Raw genomic sequence first — 22,086 nt, 5'->3', positions numbered from 1 at the left:
ACTATGACAAAATATAGTATATATATTTTTGAAAAATATACTTTTTTTCTTCATTAGGGCATATTTTTATTATGGTGATATTTGTCTAAAGTGTCTTACTCAACCTTCATATAAAATAAAACATAAATGCAATATACACTTGAATAGTGAGGACTTTTTATTCTTAGCATATTATACCGGTGGAATTAAAAAAGTACATATTAAATCAAATTTCATATGATAGTCTTTCATTGTGCGACCGAAATTGACGGTCCCTAATAGGGTGCGACGCTGTTTTATTTACATATAAAACCTACAGCCCGATTCGAACTTTAAGATACGTCAAATATTAGGTCTAAATACGATATGGATCAGAAATGTCGGTGTCAAAAGTGACGTTTCTTGAAACAAAAACAGTTCTGTAAATCCTGACATTGGCAAAATCATCAAAGATTTGATGGAAATCATATTTTAAGAGAAGAAGAAATCCTCATACATATTTACATATAACAATTATAACACATTGAGAGTTAAGCTAGACTTAAGTAACCATTGCTCGTTCGGGTTGTACGACGTGGTTGTAGCCGAACCGCTGGAATTCAGGAGCCTTGAGGGTGTCGGACCAGGGCGGGCTGGGGTTCCACCGGTCCATGCCATCGGTATCCAAGGTTAGGGGCGCCAGCCGCATCCGCTTTGGACTGGGATATTCCATACCTGCGACAGACAAGGAAACTGTATAAGCACATACAAAAAAGTCAGAAAAGGAAAAACAGATGCAATGTTATAAATGTGACAATAAGTGTGACAAGTCTATATAGATGTAGTAGTGTGACTACTTAAAAAACACAAATAAAAATAATATTTCATACAATAATTTGATTTGTTCCCTAGTTGAATAGATATATTACAAAATAAATCAATATTATTTTAGCTCCAAAGATTGGGAACACTTTTTTTAATAAGCTCGGGAGTGATGAATAGTTAGGCTCGGCGAGGGAGCGCCGAATTAAAATTAAGACGGAAGTGGAGGACCCGCACGAATTCGCTTTTTCATATAATCCTCATTTTCTCCTCTGAATATTAACGTTATTGAAAATATTTTGTATTTTGACGCAATTTGTTGTATATCAACCACAGCTATGCTACTTTTGATTTATTTCGAAATTTTAATTATAAGAGTTACGAGCATTTCAAAAATCATATGAAATCTGTTCTTTGCTCCTATTTTTTACAGTAATCAAAAAATCGAAAAAGCAACGGTTAATATACATCAAATTATGTAATAATATTTTCCATAATGTCAAAATCTAGAGAGGATAATGGGGACTACGTTTGTATGGAGAAAAGGGCCGTCCTCTTTCCTCTTAACAAACTTAGGTAGTTTAAGAGTCGTCGCGCGAGTTAATCGATAGATAATAATCGTGCTGTGAGCAATATGATATCAGTTTTTGAGATGAGTTAATATACATTTCAGGATTTAACTGGTCTCCGAAACACACCTTCTATCGCAGTACTGGTACACGGCTCCTGCACGTGGTAGCCGACTCTTGAGTACTGTTCATAGTACTCTCGCTTGCCGGGGTGTGGGTACATATACATGTTGCTGTTCACGACGACCTCCGGCGAAGGGTCAAAGTGCAGGGGAGATCTGGCAAAAAAAATGTTCATAGTTCAAAAAATCATATTGGTTTGGTTGCTAGTGAATCGCCAAGTCAAAACAAAAGCGATCGATTGCGCAATAATTTAATCATGCTAAGAATAACACGAAAAGGTAGGTGAAAACTACAAGTATAAAACAGTTATAAGGTTTATAATTTACGTAGAATCTGTTCGACATTCAATCTAAACAATCATAACACTTTTATTCATTGATATAATTTGAAAGTACCCGTTAATAAGAAACTGCGCAAGAGCATCAATAACATGCAAGATCTTTGAGATATATTTTTTAAGTTGACGTTTTCATATTTGGCTTACACTTAGTTGGACAATTTTACTAATGCGGTCGAAATTAGCAGACGATGTTCAAATATAGATCTTATGATGGTAGTGTTAATGAGGTGTTTGAGTTTTTGAATGCAAACGCAAGCTGGGAATGAGGATATACAATAAATATGGTAATGAAAGATGTCAAATTACGCGGCTGGCCGTGCGCTTGCGATGGCGGGGTGATGATTTTCATATTTATTTCTCGTCTGTGACATGACAGATACAAATTGTCCGAAGTGACCTTGAATTGGTTTTTGTTTTTTTGTTAATATAAGGTCTGGTATTATATTCGGTCGAGTGTATAAACAGGATTACTTATTCTACTGGCGTTATTTATAAGCGTCTGTCAAATCACCAACAAACAAAATCCCTGGCATTATTGTTTCATAGGAAAAGGCAAATTTAACAAAAGCATTTTGAGCATCACAATTTTTTACCTTTCTTCACTTATCGTAGACTGCGGAGAGTGAGTAGAATAGTCGACTGGTCCTCTTTCTGAATATGTCCTCTCACAGCCACTGAAATCTTCAACCATCTTCTGTGGCACGTACGAAGATACATGATACCCTGGATACTCGACCTCCTGGTTCTCTACATAAGGGTACGCTTCTTGATACGCGTCCTGGTAGGTGTTCTCTCTTCTAAAGAACTTTTGGCACCTGGGATCTAAGACTCCGCAGGGTTGGTTCTGGTAGCCGTAGTATTGGTATAGCCAGGAGTTTGCAAGCATAATTGAAGCTTCCTCTTCACTGCAGAAAACATAAGAAAACTGAGTTAGTACTGAAACATTTTTATGAACGAACACTGTGTTTACATTGTGATACCTATAGGGTCTAACGCATTCGGTGAGAAATTAAATATTTTTTGAGACTTATTTTCGATTAGCCTAAAAAGTATCAAATTTTTTTTGCAATAATTACCCCAAGTCCCACAGATAAGTAAATATACTTAAGTACTTATAACAAATTAAATAAAATTTGAACCTTAAAACTTGGTTAGTGGCCACGATGAACTGTCGCGGAGCGTCGGCGGCGTCCTTCACCTGCAGCACGACGTGCACCCACAGGAACTGCCCACTTCGCTGCTGCAGCTTCACCAGCAGTATGCAGCACTTGTCCTGCTCCGACTGGGTTACTGTGACAGAAATCAATCGGATCCATTATGGTAATTGTTTTTGGATTTATGGAAACTGGTATTATTGTTTATATTTTTTCTTACTAATGGCTAATCCCAAGGAAACAAACTTTCTGAAGTTCTTTTTTTTCAAGTAGCATCATAAGAGATAAGAAAAATATGTTTGTGCTTACTTACTTAGTCTATGTTTACTTTGTGCTTCTCGCAAACTGTCCCAGTGGAGTAACTGATACCACGACACGTCAACCAATTCTGATTTCTTCCAACCTAAGTACCATTCACCGCTGAAACAATGTTAACGATGAAATTAAAAAATCTTGTCATATCACTAGGTACTTATATAACTCTATTGAACTTGATAGGTAAATACGAGTATTGTTGTATTGTTGTAATCTATTTATGTACAACCTATTTACCAAGATAGACAAATTATGATTATAACTAAACAATTTATTTACCTATGACATGTATATTAATGACTAGATTGGACTAGCTTTTGTGTAGAGAGTTTAATTAGCCATAATGACCCTCGTTAATCGACAAAAAAAAACTCTCAATAGAAGTATTTAAACAAGTCCTAAACTATAACTTACTTGGCGTCGACGTGCAGTATCTTCATGTCCATGGTGTGCAGCGTTGTGAAGACGTTGGTGGCGCCGTGCACGACGCACTCGCGCGTCTCGGGCATGGCGAGCGGCGTGCACGCTGCCAGGAATACCGGCTCGTTGCGGCTGCACAGTGGCAGGTACGACACGAAGTGGCCCCGCACTAGAGCCACCTATCATCATAGGACAAATAATTAATGAAAATTAGCTTTCAAGAGTTTGACACGCTTTTAGATCTTGAGTACGATTATAGATGTTACTTTAGATTTCAGATTTGCTGGCTGATAGAATTATTAATTGACCAGAAAATTTACTAATCAATCAATCAATTAAGATTCAATGGAACATGTATACCTCGTAACAACTAGTTTATGTAATGAGAATGACGAACCTAAAGACAATTTGCACAAGTTTTTTATTAGTTGCTAAGTTAGAGTTATGTACTTACTTTTTGATCTCCGAATCTCATTTGTCTCCTCGCGTTTCTTGAAACGTTCATTCTACAGAAGAAATGCCTATTCTTTGGTACGTTTTCAGTCTCTCCATTGCTCCCTCTATTCAGTTCAGTTTGAACAGTCTGGTGATCCTGTCTATCTATAATGTCGTATACGCTATCGCCATGTATTAATAAATCTTCCTGAAAATAAAATCAATGTTAGTATAAAATAACTGATAGCGTAAGAATTGTGAACTGTAATATTTTGTATTTTTAGATTACACAAGAACAGATTACTTGTATAAATGTTTTATTCCAGTTACTAACCATGGAGTGTCCCAGGTATTCCGCAGCATTTTCCGATATGTACAACAGTTTTCCGTTCTGTGTCATCATCATCATAAAACCGTTCATTGCCTGAAAAACATTGTAAATGTCAATACTGACTTTTATGGTTTCACGTTAAATACTCATAAAACTTGAAAAAGTAAAATATACCTTTGAAAATCCAATGTTAGGTGTTGGTGTTGCTTGCTCTTGATACTCGTAGCTGAAGTCGTGACTTTTAAACACTAAAACGGAAAGAAAGACGTTATTATGGGTAAAGTTATAGCAACTGGAGATAAGATAGTGGCCTAAATGCATGTTAAATGTCTTAATATGCCCTGTCGTGACTGAAGGTGAGCTGACAAACTTTTGGGAGACGTTTTCAGAATGTGGCCGAGATTTTGGGATAAATACGTGATGGGCTTACGAAGTTTTTTTAGTGGGAAAGAAGGGAAATTTAATAACAATATGGGTGCGATGTTAATCTGGGGTGGATGCTACAGTCAACATTTTCACGACTCGTATTTAGTAGGCCCGATGGATCGTAGACGGTACTAGTACCTATGTAGGTACCTATATAAAATCAGGCTTAGAAGCTTTTTGTGTATACAAACGAATTGTCAAATCTCCGAGATTGTTCGACCACTTTTTATCAGGGGCTTATAGTTGAGTCTTGCGATGTAAGTTAGAGTTAAATTGACATTTTTTTTGCGGATTTTGCTAAAACTAATATATAAACAAAACTTAAGTTACAATAACATTTTATATCCTTAGCTGTATGATCCTTGAAAGCTAAAACTCATAATTACAACATCAATAATAAGATACTTTATTATTTTATTAGAATCTTATTGACTATGGAACCCCTTAACTTTGGAATCTATTAGGAAATAGGTGTAATATATTAGGAGTACCATGTATGGACTAACATTTGTCAGAAAAAGAAACAAATTTGTACATTTTAAGTGTGTGGCTTTGTTACCTTGTTGGAAGTAATTCATTTTCCGCACATAGACGCAGACGAGGGCCATGAGCTGCAGCTGCGAGAGGCGCTGGCGGGTGGAGGGCGGCAGCGGAAGCAGGTCCCGCAGGTTGGAGATCTCTGCGTTGATCAGGTCACGCCGCATCTTGCTGGCGCCCTTTGTGGACTTTGTTGGTTCGAATCTGGCGAAATTAATTTTCTATTACTACTCTGAGTTTAAAGCAAAGATTCATTGATTGTGTACAATGTGTGAAGTCTAAAATCTGTCGGGTTTTGAATTTTACCAGCTGAAGGAGATGGGGCTGTACGGCGCCGTATGTAACAGAAAATTAAAGTTGTGACATATCCAAAACTTTGTGTTATGTCATATATTGTACGTTTAACATTTACTATCATAAACTTATATGGCAATATTAAAAATGCTTTTATTTCATAAATACCACTATATTAAAAATATTTGCATGTATAAATAGAAAACATATGAGCCTAAATGATAGATAAGTTGAATATTTTGTAAATATAAAACTTTTCGAAAAATATATTTTTAAGTGACATATGGCACAAATGTATTCTCAACCGACGAAATGCCATTACCTATAATTTAATTTATGTTCATTCACACGTTTAAAAGAGCTATGACTAATTATGTAGAGAATTTTATAAGGCGTCAGAATACCATTTGTATTTCGTATTGTTATAAATGATGTAATGATTGTTATTAAAGTATTAATTGGTTTATCATACAGACATATTATTTTTTGTACAAAAAGTCTTTTAAGTCACTGGTTTTGTTACTTATATGTTTCAAAGTTGTTGATACTTAAATCATTGAAGTACCTATCCAATCCACTGAATCGAAAAACGTTCACAACCTACCAACCTGACGTTATTTTTAAAGATCAATCGAATGATGTGCGAACACATTATTTTTAGGGTTCCGTACCCAAAGGGTCAAACGGGACCCTATTACTGACACTCCGCTGTCCGTCCGTCCGTCTGTCACCAGGCTGTATCTCATGAATCTTGATAGTTAACCAGTTGAAATTTCTACAGATTATGTACCTATTTCTGTTGCCGCTATAACAACAAATAAGAAGTAAGGTCAACAAAAAGGTGAGTAAGGTTGCCAGAGCTCAACGAGGGGGAGGGGGGTTCAGGGTCGGCAACGCGCATGTAACTCCCCTAGAGTTGCAGGCGTACATAGGCTACGGAAACTGCTTACCATCAGGCGGGCCGTATGCTTGTTTGCCGCCGACGTGGTATAAATACTAAAAACAGAATAAAATAAATATTTCTTCCCAATCTCGAGGTTCTCATCCAATCACCGAAGTTGAGCAACGTCGGACGTAACAACGTATTTGGATGGGTGACCGTTTTTATAGATAATGATGCGGAACCCTTCCTGTGCGAGTCCGACTCGCACTTGGCCGATTTTTTTAGGTTAGTAGTATTCTAAGCTTTATAGCTGTTCACAAAATACACCTACGTTAAAATATATCTTAGTTTCCGACTAAACCGAGTGACATAATACTGACGACAGATACAGACGGACAGACAGACGGACTTAACGAAACTATAAGAGATACGTTTTTGCCATTACGGCTACGAAAGCCTAAAAATTACCCCCTACTACTACCCCCAAGTATCAATTAAAGGTCAATGACCATTCTGTGATCAACGTTAGAAGAAAGGTTCAATAGAGTGGCTATGTTAATGCAATCTTCACAAGAGCGCCGCTGCACCTGTCCGGAACACAGTATCCGCGCATTGTCTACAAATCCTAGAAAAACAACTTTATCTTTTTATTTAGAATCACATTATGAAATGTTAGTTGGAAAGGAAAGATGAAATGCATATTTCATTATAAAGAAAGGTGGACAGGTATTTTTATAGCGATATTCGCCGAGTCTTACTAGTATGTATTTAATCTAGGCAGGTAATAGGTATATGTAATATTTACTAGATTTCTATCAATAACAGTTTTGTCCTATCAATATTTGACTTGTTACATGCTATACTCGTAAATAGCTCACTGGCTAATTATTATCTTTATGGTCTTTTGTCTGTTGGCACTATAATTCATATAGTCTGATTGCACTTTAACCTTTTTTGTTAAGGCGCTTCTTTTTAACAAAGATTGTTCGTATAAAGGAATTCTCACTAGACATATTTGCTGTAATTAAAATATTTTCTGTACATAACTAACTCGTTTAATCCAACGAGCAGTACAAGAATTTTTCCGCTTAATTTTAGTCTCATTTCAAGCATTCCAACTGGCATGAACGCGCTAATGTATCAGAATTTTCACGGTCCCTAACCGAGCGTGTCGCGACCACGTTTGACGCACGTAAGGAATGCCGCTTTTTGTAACGCAGTGCGTAAACGATTACCATGTTACGATGCATTCTTGATTTGATATCACTAAAAAGTTACGCATCATTTTGATAACTTTATGTATGATTAGATTTAGGTGCTATAACACCAACTCATTTTTTGTAATAATGAGATTATGGTACTTTTATTTAAATAAATAATTGCATTTATTAGTTAATCCGTATATTAGGGTCTTGGGTCTTATAATTAAAGTTTTATTTTGGAAGAAGAAGGCAATGCAATATTAATATACCTATACCTAAACCCGCCCATAATTGTACCGACTTCTGGGTTTTAAAGTTTATATATTTATTTATGTATTGTGTATGTATTTATTAATAAAACATGTATCGGTTTTCTTATAAATCATTACAATGTCAACTGCGCATTCTGTTGTATTCTGCTTCGGTTCTGTTTTTATGTTCTGTGTTCTTTCGTGTTATTTTACGTGTCAATGGGTACATTGAAAATCAGCGTCGTAACACTACTCATGTGCTGCGACACATGCTGAGTGTTATCCTCTTCTGGAACCACCCGCAGCACTGTAACTTCTTATTTATTTAGATTTAAATTCAATATGAGTTATTGTTTTAAAAACTTCGTTATTATTTTATTGAAGTTTACTTGGCGTTTTGATCTAGTAGGTATTTATCTATTCAAATTAAAACTAATAGTATAAATGATTCCATATTAAAAAAACCGGCCAAGAGCATGTCGGGCCATGCTCAGAGTAGGGTTCCGTAGTTACTTTTCCGTCACAATAAGCTAAAATGGAGCTTAAAGTATAGTAGATTGTTAACCAAGGGATGAACTGTGGATGTACGTTTTTTTACAATGAAGGGCAAACTTTTTGTAATAACTCAAAAACAGCTAAACAGATCATGTCCGCTATAGTTTTCGTATAATGTATTTCTTAAACTCTACTTCCACGATTTTTTTTTCATATTTTTTGGACCTATGGTTCAAAATTTAGAGGGGGGGGACCTCTTTTTTCGGAGCGATTATCTCCGAACATATTCATTTTATAAAAAAAATGTTTGTAGAAGACCCCTATTAGTTTTGAAAGACCTTTCCAACGATACCCCACACTGTAATGCTGAAGCAAGAAAAAATTTTTCACCCCCACTTTACGTAAAGGGGAGGTACCCAAAAAAATTTTTTTTTAGATTTTATTATACGACTTTGTCGGCTTTATTGATGTATATATCCATGCCAAATTTCAGCTTTCTAGCACTAACGACCACTGAGCATTGCCTCGGACAGACAGACAGACAGACAGACAGACAGACAGACAAGACGGACATGGCGAAACTATAAGGGTTCCTAGTTGACTACGGAACCCTAAAAAGGTCCAACATTCGTATTGATAACTCGAAGCCAACTTGGCTTACAAGCAAGTTGATTATTATAAGTACTCTTACAGACTCAAACGATAACGTACCAACAAAACATTAACTACAAAAATAAACAACAATAACTCAATATAAAATCTCAAACAAATTAATAACCCGGCACCGAAGGCACCAATCATCCCATGTTTTCCCACAATCATATTAGTCGGTAAAAAACCTAATCACTCAAATAAGAAGTCGTTCACTTTAGAGGTAAAATCGTAACTTTCAACGCAGGGCACATTCTATTATGGCTTTTATTCCTTCATTAGAAAATTTCATTTGGATTAAGGCAGCTATAAATCCACTTTTGTTTTAAGCGGCAATATAAAATAAGAGTGATAAGTTAGAATCAAAAGTTAACCAAATTTGAGCTCTGTTTATTTGGTATTTACGATTGGCGTTCATTAGGCCTCGAATAAATTCTGGAATACTTATGTGTGGTGGCGATGTTCAAACTGTTCAAAGGACTCCCAGGTGAGATGAAAGTGCCGCGCGCGCAGCGTGTTAACATGCCGCCCGCACCGGAACACTACTTCCCATAAGGATAACCGCATTTATATTCGGCTGACATGCTCACTGTTCAGTATTAAATCCATTGGAAATATTATGCACAAGATTTATCACTTTCTAACTGCTATTTTAAGGAATGTGTAGTTCTGCAACGTATACTACCTACTTATATATGTGATGTCCCATGGGTAAAGGTACCTTATGGCGGTTGGCGCTTACGACGCGTAGCAGCGTGTTCATATAGGAGCGTCGTGAATAACAGCGTAAGCGCCAGCCGCCATAAGGTACCTTTTCCCGTGGAACGTCACATATTTTTTCTACTCGTTGAAGTCTTAAGAGGCCGTTATGGATTTTAGTCGCAAAAATGCGAAATTGACAGATTTAGTCGATTAAATTGTACATATTTTGGTAACTATTAGAAATAACAAGTACTAATTTCTATTAGCACGTCTTGTTATCTTTCATTTTATTAAAAAAAAATTTAAAACAGACTCACTCAATTAGTAATGTTTTTTTTTTCTGATGGACGTTTAGGTAAACGCGCGTAAAGCACTCATTTTGTCGATCTTATTTGTAAATTTTGTTAAGTTTGGACTGCTGAAAATGGTAATTTTATATTACACATATCCTGTACTTCAACTTAATAAACTATATTATAAATTTGAATAGTGTAAATGAAATTTCTGTGAAAATCGACTTAATCTCTACGTAATTTTGAAACTTAAACATTTGCTGAAACTGTTCTTATATAATTTTACTCATTTTGTATAATATACCACCATAATTTTTTGATAATTTTTTTAAAAACTGTCCCTTCTCGTCACTCATTACCGGGGAAGTACGCTTGCGACCTCATTATTAAAAGGCAAGATGAGAAGACGTGCTAATAGAAACCAATACTTGTTATTTGGATATTACGTAACAAAAGGTGTACAATTTCAACGACTAAATCTATTAATTTTACGTTTTTGCTCTAAAGCCGTTACCGCAAACTGAAATTCAAATGGGAATTCTGAAATCGCATACTTTGGGATCCCGACTCAACTAATATATTCATATCGCAACGCTTTAGTCAACTATAATAAACTTGACCAATCACGTGCCGCCGCGATCAAGAGGACAAAACAAAACGATATCTCAAATTAATTATATATTTTAGGTTGTATAGTAGAAATAATTGCTTCACAAGTCAGAAACGCGTATGTGTAGTCTCCATAGGCTACTGTGGCCAAAATCGAGAAAAAGCTGTTTAAAAATTGAATTTGGCATGGACCAAGTACCAAGACCTACTGACTTACAAGGTGTCGTTGAACAGTTGGTAAAAGGATAATATTCGCGGTTCTTGCCTATGTATACTATTAGTATTTCTCGCAGCGTCAATGTTCTTCAGTGTCAATACTTGAAATTGACATTTTCGTCAATATAAACTAAAAACTTGCGAAACTAGCTCAATGTTGTAATAAATACGGAAAATGGCGTTTTTTTTTATATTTTGTCCGCGATCTCACTGCGCGCGCATGGCAAAGGCGCGAACAAAATCGACAAACAACCAATATTAAAAATATAAAAAAAACCTACTTTCATATTTATAATCACTGGATTGAGACCAAATCTATTTTTTCAAGTTTATTTATTAATGTAATACTTACAAGAAAATGTAATCTATAAATTATGTTTGGCGAGATAAAACCTCTTTGAACTTTTAAAACCATTTAGTTGGTTTAAAAAAAGGCATTATTCGACCAAATAAGAAGGCTCCGTTTCCATACATATTATTAGCCATTACGCCATTAGTTACCTTCTTAACTCAGTTAGATTATCATGCATTACACACAAATGCAATAATATAATGAAAAAGCACGCGTGTTTAATATCTAGGATTATACGCCTAAAAGCGATCCAATAAGTAAAACGTTGCAAGCAAGTGTGTTGAAAAATACCATATTTTCATCTGTGCATCTGACTAAAGCCTAGAATACATGTATGGAAAATTTGATTTCATAGAAATTACATATACTTATACTTACTACTACTAATTAATGGCGCAGCGACCCAAAATGAGTCATGGCCTCCGACACGAGTACACGCCAGTTGTCTCGATCCTGTGCCATCTCCCGCCAGTACTTATACTTACTCCATTCCAAATAACATTAGACTACAAGATAGAAGATTATAAGATCAGAGATTCGAAACCTTTTCTGTACAGTTTTATAATATTATTTTTATTCTTTGTGCTTGTTACAATACATATACTTAATACAAGCCATGACTTAGGGTTAGTGTGCTAGTTACCGTCCAGCGCTAGTTTCCGTGCACATGACGGAGTTGCTACAAAGAATTGCGTATAATTTGAGTATAAACCTTACTTATTGTTAGTGCAACCCTTAATATCTAAGCAATATATCTATCTACATAAAATTAGTTACAGCTTCGCATCCGTGCCTTTCAGGGTCATAAAACCAAAGAAATCAATCATCAAACTTTTAAAGAAATCTTAGAGAAATTTAGGGGACGAGAACTAACATAACAATATTAATAAAAAATTAGTTTTCGTTCACGAACCGACGGAAATCCAAATAGCTAGGGCAGCTAGGCGAATATTTAGTATGGTGATTTTATTTAAATATATCTCTTCCTCTCATTATGACAGATCATACATAGGCGATACAGATATCGCCTCTTAAAGCAGGCATTAGGTTTACGTCTACTCCTTTGTCAACGGTGTGTAAATAAAATGGAATTTTGTACCATTGATTCTGGACCGATTTAAATTAGGGATTGTTGAATGTGGTATGAAAATTGCTTGAGTCCCAAGGAACGACATAGGTTGGGTTTATCACGAAAATAATTATCATACGCGGTCGAAATCACGGGCAGAAGCTATAAATAAATAAATATTATAGGACATTAAACCCAAAACAACATTAGGCTATAAAACCAACTAAAAATATTTATATATAATTAAAATATTTTTTTCGACGACCGGTCTGGCCTAGTAGGTAGTGACCCTGCCTATGAAGCTGATGGTCCCGGGGTCAAATCCTGGTAAGGGCATTTATTCGTGTGATGAGCACCAATATGGTTCCTGAGTTATGGGTGTTTTCTATGTGTTTAAGAATTTATAAATATTTATATATTATATATATCGTTGCGATGTCTAAATACCCTCAACACAAGCTTTATTGAGCTTACTGTGTGACTTAGTCAATTTGTGTAATGTCATATAATATTTATTTAGTTATAATCATAATCATAATCATAATAATTTATTTATAAAACCAATTTATACGTCATTAATAAATAATTTAGTAATAGTACCTATAGTAATTTACCAAAAATACATGGTACTTATGATAGTTATTACAATAACATAATAAACAGTATAATTATTGCGCTTTATACGCAATGAATTCGTCGTAGCTGTAAAAGGATTGCTCGATAAGCCACTGCTTTAAGCGAAATTTAAAGCTGCCCAAGCTTGGAGCATCAAGTATGTTTTTTGGCAACTTATTGTAGACAGTGGGACCCATGACGTGAGTGAGTTTAGATGACTTGGTCAACTTACCATCAACAAACCTAGGAACTAAAAACTGAATATACAATCGATTTTCGACTTAATGATGCAGTGGACGAAAACTAGCTCATAGGCGGACGGAAACGAAAATATCACTACTTTAGCAAATTATATTTTTTATATGAAAAAACCGTAAATATTATTTATAGTGAAGTAATATTAACCTAAGCCAGAGGTGGGAAGCTGAGGTAGGGTGGGAAGCTGAGGTCGAGCCTTGATGGGTGTTTTGATACAGTGAGTCAGAACTCTCTATAAAGTGTCAAGTAAGCGATCTGTGGTGTCAGTGGTGAGACACAACCACACAGAGCCTCAGACAGTCCGAGCCATCCACGTCCCCGTCGGCCACCCTAGAACCTGACACAGCCACGCAACCGCGTGATCGCCACCTACGAGCTGTGCTGCGAACGGATGCAGGGCAACGGGCGAGTGTTCTGCGCCCTAAAACAGAACCTATCACTAGGGAGGATACCCGAACAAAACCGAGTCAGTCTACAAACTCCGAGGTGGCAGCCCCACCAGTAGACTAGGGGAATCCAATCATTAGTATATGTAAGCGGAAACGAATATCGATAGTCTAAAAATCGAACATCGTTAGTGTTGTGTGTCGACAGAGTATCATCCCTAGTGCGCAAAACGTTTAAGTTGATAAACAAGACCAAGCGCGGGTAGTTCGAAAAACTCGCGCGGTTAGACGATGTTAAAATAAATAAATAAATAAATAAAATAAATTTTATTGGCATTAAGGTAAGTACATTTTAGTGTTGAAGTCCCTGACTTCTGAGCTAGGTAAAAACCTGTGTTACAGAAGTCAGTGTCCTCTCCCAAACAAAATAGTAACTATTAAGACATTAACCATTTTCATTTTAGACATAAAGTAGATAATTAAGGCTTGTTTTAATATTATAAAACAAATGCCATTCTAATAAGAATACAAATGCAATTTATTTTACATATATATTTTTTTGTGTAGATGTGTGTGTGTGTGTGTGTGTGTGTGTATGTGTGTGTGTGTGTGAGTAAATCAGGGTAAGATGCTTTCAGTTTGTACATAGTCTAATGACAGCAACCAGGACTTAAGTTTTTCCTTACACTCATGTTTATTTAGGGGATAAATGTTTAGGGTTTTATTAATCTTATTATATAAAAAGATGCCCATAAATCTTTGTTGCCGTCTGGCCGTAGCTAGTCTACATTTATATGGTACACAAACATTAGTCAAAGTTCGTTTGCTTGTAATTTTATTTTGATCATAAGGGGTAAGCTTATGCTGCTTTAGCACTAACTGAAGTATATATAGTTGTCTAACAGAGAGCAATTGACATTGTTTATATAATAGACTCGTTGGATATCTATATGATCTACATGTCATGACTTTCAACAGGGATCTCTGAGCTCTTTCTAATTTTAACATGTGGGTTTTACAAGCGCCACCCCATACAACATTGCAATAACCAATCACTGGCTGAACCAGAGCAACATATACTTTTTTCAATAAAACTAGGTCAGATACATTTCTTAGTTTCTTAAAAATATATACTAGTTTTCTTATCCGTGTTGAGGTTAGGTCTAGGTGAGGCTGCCAACTCATTCTTTCATCAAGCAGAACGCCCAGATACTTAATACAGTCAGATTTAGCAATAATAGTACAAGTACAATCAGTTCCTGACTGAAAACTGCATTTGTGAACCTTAAGCTCCCTATTATACATAAATGATTTATTTAAAGAAAATTGTAAATATGTGGTCTTATTTAAGTTCAAGGTAAGTAGATTTCTCTGTAACCAAGTATTTATTTTATGGAGTCCAATCTCAGCATTACTGTACACTTCCTCCCATGTATCTCCATGGAAAATTATGGATGTATCATCAGCATAAGTGAAAATTTTTCCTTTTGTAAGAGATAATTGACACAAGTCATTTATGTAAATTAGAAACAAGCTGGGTCCCAATATACTGCCCTGGGGCACTCCATAAACAACAGGGGAATCTTTACTAACAGTGTTTCCTATTTTAACTTGCTGTGTACGATTGACCAGGAAGTCACTGAATATCATGTGAGCCTTTCCCCTTATGCCAATGCAATCCAGCTTGTCGATAAGCTCTGGGATCGAGACAGTATCAAATGCCTTGGCAAGATCAAGGAAAACGCCCAGGCATTTCTTTTTAGTATCTAATTGGGTAATAACGTGTTCAGTCAAAGCACTGACGGCGTCTTCCGTGCTCCTGCCTGGCCTGAATCCAAATTGACAGTTTGATAAAATTTTATGGTGCTCCAAGTATTTAACAAGACGGTTATTTAGAGCTCTTTCAAGGATTTTTGAGAGTGTTGACAAAACTGAGATTGGCCTGTAATTAGCAACATTGTCTTGGCTCCCTCCTTTATGAACAGGTGTGATTAGAGATCTTTTAAGTACCGCAGGGAAAACCCCTTGTTTAAAACACATTTTAATAAGTTTTGTGAGAGGGTTAATAATTACATTTTTTGCAAGTTTAAGCAGTTTTGCTGGAATGAGATCCCAGCCGGTGGCACAATCAGTTTTGAGACTAAGTATTAAGGATTCTATTTCAGCTTCATCTGGAGGCAATAAAACTATGGATTGTAAAGCTCTTGGCATGGGAAAGCTGTGTATATTTAAATTTGTTCCATTATTTGTTATTGCTTTAGCCAATTGTTGACCAATCTTAGAAAAGTAGTCACTGACAACTTCAATATCATCAGATGTTGATGTCAACTTTAGCAGTCTTTTCCGAGACCACGGGGACAACGCCGCCGCCCTCGAAACATCGGAGGTAAATTTAAAACTCAATACGTGATTAAGTCCCGTTTCTATAATTTAATAATTTTTAAGAGTGGAAAACCATTTTCTCTTTGTGTATGGACGAGTAGGTACATGGTATACTTCCCTCGTACAGGATTTTGACCGGCACACACAGACATTAAGGGCTCATTAAGACGGCGCAAGAACTCGTATGCGATTTTAGTTACATTGCGGACTATTGAGGTTACATCCGATTCGCCAATCGATCAAATACCGCAATCGCAATGTAATGAAACTCGCATGCGAGTTTTAGCACCGTCTAAATGAGCCTTAAAACGTAAAGTAAACCTTTTTCAATACACCTATCAGTTATTTAACAGACAGATTATAATACTGGAGTAGAAAAAAACGATTGTATATGTAAACAATTGTTCTTGTAAAGTGCCCGCCAACAATGTTTGAACTTTAAACAATAATTTTGAATTTAGATTATCAAGTTTATAACGATTAAAAGAGTACCATATAATACGGCATCCAAAGCATGAAATAAAAATATTTACCTACGTATGTATTTTCTTAATCAGTTAATCCATGTTGGTATTAACGGTTAACATAAAAAATAATTATAATTAGTAGTAGGTATTTATTTTAAAATAATACACATAAATGAGCTCCTGATTATTTTCTACTGTGAAGTAATTAATGTTTGTTGGTTTGTCGTAGTGTGTGTGTACCCTCAGCCAGGGCGAGGCGAGGCGTGACTGTCTCGTTTGCGCTGCGGCTGTGGACGCAACCACTTAATAAACTCTGACTGACGACACTTAAAAAACATCGGAAATACATATATTCAAATTAGCCTTCAGTCAATTACTTCTTAGAGTCTTATATACATATTGAAATCTCCAAAAATAGAAAAAATATCATAGTTACTATTAACTACATCTGACGTGATGCACTTTTATATTGTTTTTTACAATACCTACAGTTTGGCTATATTTATGAGTTATTATGAATAGTATAAATATAATAGTGGCACTTTTGCTGTGTTTTTTTTTTTAAGTTTTAAATTGATACCTATTAAAAAAATATACGGTAAGCCTTTTAATTCCCAAAATTTATACAAAAAAATGACTAAGGTTTTTTTTTAATAATTAGTAAGAATTATTTTTTTAGGGTTAAGAGAAGAATATATGTAGGTAGGTATGTGTATTTTTACATCGCAATTAAAAAAATATTTAAAAGTTAAAATATATTGTGTAACTTAAGTAAGTAGTTAAAATAAAATGAGTAACGATGACTGAAATGTTACGTATCTGGTAAACATATTTCCGTACAAGGTTATATATCTCAAGGCGCAATATATATTTAGCACTTAGGTAACAATACGGCAGCAAGTTGTGCTTAGAGTAGAATAATTGCTACTAATGGACGCTTCGCCTTTTGTCTGGTTTTATCTAGTTTATAAACAAATGTTTTGTTATTAAAGGAAATTAAGGGAAATTTGTAAAATAAATCACATCAAAAACATTTTCATATAAAATGTTGCCAAGACGAAACCATAACACTCGCACTGTCAAAAGGATATCAGATATCTTGTAGAGCCAAGCTTCTAACTCTATAAGCCCTAAATTCACAAACTCTACACCCTAGTCAAAATATATGACTCAAAATATATATTCCGAGAATTTTGTTTATCTGGTATAATCCAAACCCAAGTTATGAGGGTTCAAAAAGACGACGAAGCGCTCCGAGAAAAGGTAGGTAGTGCCCTTGCGCTTCGCTTTGCTCGTCTTGGCGGATACCTATGCATTCATAACTAATTCCTTTTGATGCGGATGCTGTCAAGCATTTTGACCACTGACCGTTATGAGATGTATTAAATTTCGATGTAAGTAGGTTTTTTCTCTCGCAAATCATAATGGTTTGTTTTAGGCCAAAAATAGAAAAAATGCATAACGTATTTTTTGACACTGGTTCTAGTTGGTACCTATAGTTAAAATGTCCTGAAAAAATATTTAGTTTACAATGTGTCGATAGAGACCGTCCATAGGAATACCTAATTACTTATTATTTCTTTTAGTATTATTTAGAATTTATAATACGTATGTTATGAGTAGATTAGCGATTAGTGTGATAAGCTCAGCATTCGAGAAGTGCGAGTTTACAAACATGTCATTAATATATTGTGATTAGCATTTGTTATTCAAGATGCATCATACAGACCGTGAATTATTAATAATACAAGTGATTATTGCACTCTACTTGCATGTTAAGTTTAATAATTTAATCTTATGAAGAATTCAGAAAGTGTTTAATAATTATAGTTTCTTCACAGATAAATAAATTTTGGACGTGTAATATAAAATATTATTCCACAAAATATCGAGTCTAAGTAGACAACCTGGTTCCCCTCGTAATGTACGGCGTATATGTTACAGTACAGTACTACCTACTACAACTGTCAAATTTATTTAAAGTATGTGTTTTCGTATTCCATTGTCTAGTTTTTAGGGTTCCGTATCCAAAGAGCAAAAGGGGACCCTATTACTAAGACTTCGCTGTCCGTCCGTCTGTCTTTCCGTCTGTCTGTCCGTCTGTCACCTGGCTGTATCTCATGAACCGTGATAGTAAGACATCTCACCTATTGACATCAACATTTTATATAGACATTAGTACAAAATGAAACAGAAGTTAATGATTAAATATTAAACAATAAATTTGTTCAGTTATATTATACAATTAATTATTATTATTTAAAAAACTCAATAGAAAAAACAGAAACTTTAATTATAATAAATGCTAATAATGATCTTTACTTTCAACATTAACTTTTTGGCAACAGAGTCATGTCATTCACTACTCAAGATTTTCAGGGAAGGGGCGCAACTGCGCACACGCCTTTGGACGTTATAAAAGTAATTTTGTAAGAATAAATTTATAATAATTTATCTAAATGTAAAGTGTAGTTTTAAATTATGTTTATTGTAAAGCACAAACTAAACACAAAATTGAATGAGAGTAAAGACAGAAATCATTAGATTACTGAATTAATAGAATTTATTATTTGTAAGTAACTTACCTTAAAAACATTTTAAAGGGATGAACAAACTGGTTTGTGAGTACTAGTATTCACTTATGCACAACTAATATATTCAATCATTTTTCAGCCAATTGTAAAAAAATTAACACGACCACACAGTTCGGACGATCAAACCTTAATGATTGCTCAATAAAAGCGTCAACCCTTTTCCACAAAATAAAAATCACTAAACGTCATAATCCAGTCATAAAATAAACGATAAAACGCACGTGCCGTCCATAGTAAACACGTATGCAACCTCACAGCGCGACGTCACTACACATTGTGAAAAAACTATTTTAAATTTCCAAGTTTAATGATAGCGCGGCAATATATGCGTAAGCTTTTTATTAGAATAAGATTAAGGCTCGCTCCTAAGCTCCGATACCGCCGTGCGCCAGCGCATCGGAACAACGACTATAAAAAGCCTCCACCAAACCTCTCTTTCCCGCGAGCCTTATTTTCTTTTTGTTGAAAAAAGCGCCCGCGCCTAACGAGTCCCTTCGGGTGGAGGGGAACTTCCAATTTCAAAACTGTTCCAACTTTCGCCTTGTCATTTTGAAAAAGGAACTATCATTTAATTTTGAAGTGAAAAAAGAAAACGCTCGCGACGACTTCATTTTCGAGCGTTCCAAGTGCATTAAAAGAGGATGGGTATAGTTTTGTCCATCGCGTTTTTCCGCGTAGCCGTCGTTTGTTTCGCGCGAAAGAAATGGAAAGAGCGGTTCGTTACCAGCGTTACTTGAGATTAATGAGTTCGAAAGAGACGTAGGTAATGGCGCGGTAATTACGGCAGTTTTGCGTAAACGAGACGAAACTATAATGATTGGGCGAAATGACAGTTATTGATATTGTCATAATACGCGTCGATTTGTGCGCAGGCGTGGGACGGGACCTGCGCGTGCACATGCGGATGGTAAACGTTAATTAGAATTTAATGATAGCCCTCTCGAGTCGAGATTCGCCGTTTTTACTGTCGGATGGTGTTCTAATTGGAGCGATCGATTAGCGGGTGTGCCGTGTCTTAGTTGATCTACTTATAATGTTCGCTGTAATTTAACCTAATCGGCTGATGTAAACTTCGCACATGCTCATGTTTTGTATCTACTTGAATGAGTTAATTTAAAAAAAAAGCTAACGTTTCTAATGCAAGATAATGAAAACGATAATTATGTAAATTTAAAATTCTGTCAAGTGGGTTTTAGTATTGAATTGTTTTCTATGGTTACGAGAGCTTTTTGCACCTTGCACCTGATAAAGACAAGTGTAAATTACCTCCCTAATATGTAATATACACGTACACCGTCACATTGTAAGTTTGCATTGATGAAAGTTGATGATGCTATTGACATCAGTCATTAAAAACTATTTAATCTATTTTTAATAAAACTTTTTTTGACAGTAGGTAATTAGGTAACATAGATTTCAATGAACTTAAACTACATTCAACAGTAGTAGTTCTTTCTTTACATCACAGAAATTAAATTCAGAACTCGAGTGAATTTTTGTGACACCCATTTCACCGTAACCTTAGAAATGTTGGGCAGGAGGTAGAATGAAGAGTGATGGCCGCGTATATTTCACGGTTAATACCCATTGGGCATGCGGACTCTTGTAACAGCGATGTGATGAACTGTGAGTTCCATTCTGAAGGTTAATTGTTAGCAGCGTTTTTTGTTATTGTATTATTAGGTATTTACAAAATTAGTTTTCAAGGAAAAATGAAGGACTAGTAGAAATAAACTAAAAACTGTTATGTCACGAAATTGGCTGAATAAAAATTTATTGACACTATTTATATAGACTTCTCTTATCAATGTTATGTACAGGTAATCACCAAATTAACCTAAGATAATTATGTACCTATAGATATATTATGATGATGGAACATCCAAAAAAAAAAAACTATACACGAAACTATAGTTTAGGTATATTTAGTCTAAAGTTATGAAAAAATATTTTTGTCCCAAAAACTGGAGTAACTTCCTATATTTGACTCAGTATTTGGCTCAGTTCCTTCAGTCGTTAGACAATAATTACCCATGTTATGCAATGATAAAGTTGGCAGTAAAGTTAAACCATTAAACCTGGGAGGGTCGGGATAAAAACGTATCAAGTTTAGGGCCCGCGTCGCCTGCGGCGGCTCCCGCGTTACGCAGATAACCACCGTAATCTTGCATCTACACTGTATGCCATGTTGAAAGAAAAACGATCAATAAATTTCTCAAACTTCAATTAAGGGGGCTTAGCCGTGAAATATCCGTTTCAGAGCCGACCGAAGACTGAAGTAATCCCATAAGAGCTCCGTCAACAAATTTTTGTACGGAGCTCTAATAACTTCGCAATCGTTACCTATGTAAGTATGTATCTAATCAATTAGTGAAAAATATTACCCACTAGCATAGAGAAATAGCTTAGATTGCTTATACACAGATATAACCTAGTTTAATTATATTTTAAGCGACTCGTTGTAAAACTTATTTGTAACATGGTTTAAGCTTAATAACTATTAACTTTAAGCTAGTTTTCAACTTATTACTAATACAAAACTTCCGTGGGACACAGACATATTAAATATATTAAAAACGGGTCACTCACGTCCACACATCACGTCAGTCTGCGCCGGTCCGCCAACGCGAGCTCCTGATGATGCTTACGGAGTGAAACATGCTGAGCGAATTTCGACTTAAGATACGTGAGTGACCTGTTTTAATATATTTATTACTAATACTTTTTATCATACCTCCCATAAAACTTATAATGTATTAAATAAGGAGACTGATGACGTGATGATATTAGGTTGCCAATTCGAACGTACCCTTGACATGAAAACGATATCTAAATGATGTTAGTATGTTAGTATTAGGCGTATGATAACTAACTGATATCATTTAGATATCACTTTGATAAAAAGTGTACGTTCGAATTCGGTAGGATAGGATCACC

At 35.4% G+C, this 22,086-nt stretch overlaps 1 protein-coding gene across 1 annotated transcript; it reads right to left on the bottom strand.

Moving 5' to 3' along the window:
• Nucleotides 1–238: 238 nt before the first annotated feature.
• LOC133534007 (PAS domain-containing protein cky-1-like) lies at nucleotides 239–21,877 on the bottom strand. Its single transcript, XM_061873098.1, has 11 exons — nucleotides 19,141–21,877; nucleotides 5,453–5,634; nucleotides 4,642–4,715; nucleotides 4,471–4,560; nucleotides 4,156–4,344; nucleotides 3,696–3,880; nucleotides 3,280–3,386; nucleotides 2,952–3,102; nucleotides 2,406–2,717; nucleotides 1,479–1,627; nucleotides 239–693 (listed from the first exon to the last, which is right to left on the bottom strand). Exons 1-11 carry the CDS (start codon nucleotides 19,149–19,151, stop codon nucleotides 521–523), a joined length of 1,623 nt encoding a protein of 540 aa, XP_061729082.1. The 5' UTR covers nucleotides 19,152–21,877; the 3' UTR covers nucleotides 239–520.
• Nucleotides 21,878–22,086: the final 209 nt, after the last annotated feature.

Source organism: Cydia pomonella, chromosome 2 (assembly GCF_033807575.1).
Source record: "Cydia pomonella isolate Wapato2018A chromosome 2, ilCydPomo1, whole genome shotgun sequence".
Classification (NCBI taxonomy): domain Eukaryota; kingdom Metazoa; phylum Arthropoda; class Insecta; order Lepidoptera; family Tortricidae; genus Cydia; species Cydia pomonella.
This window is presented reverse-complemented; position numbering and strand designations above follow the sequence as displayed.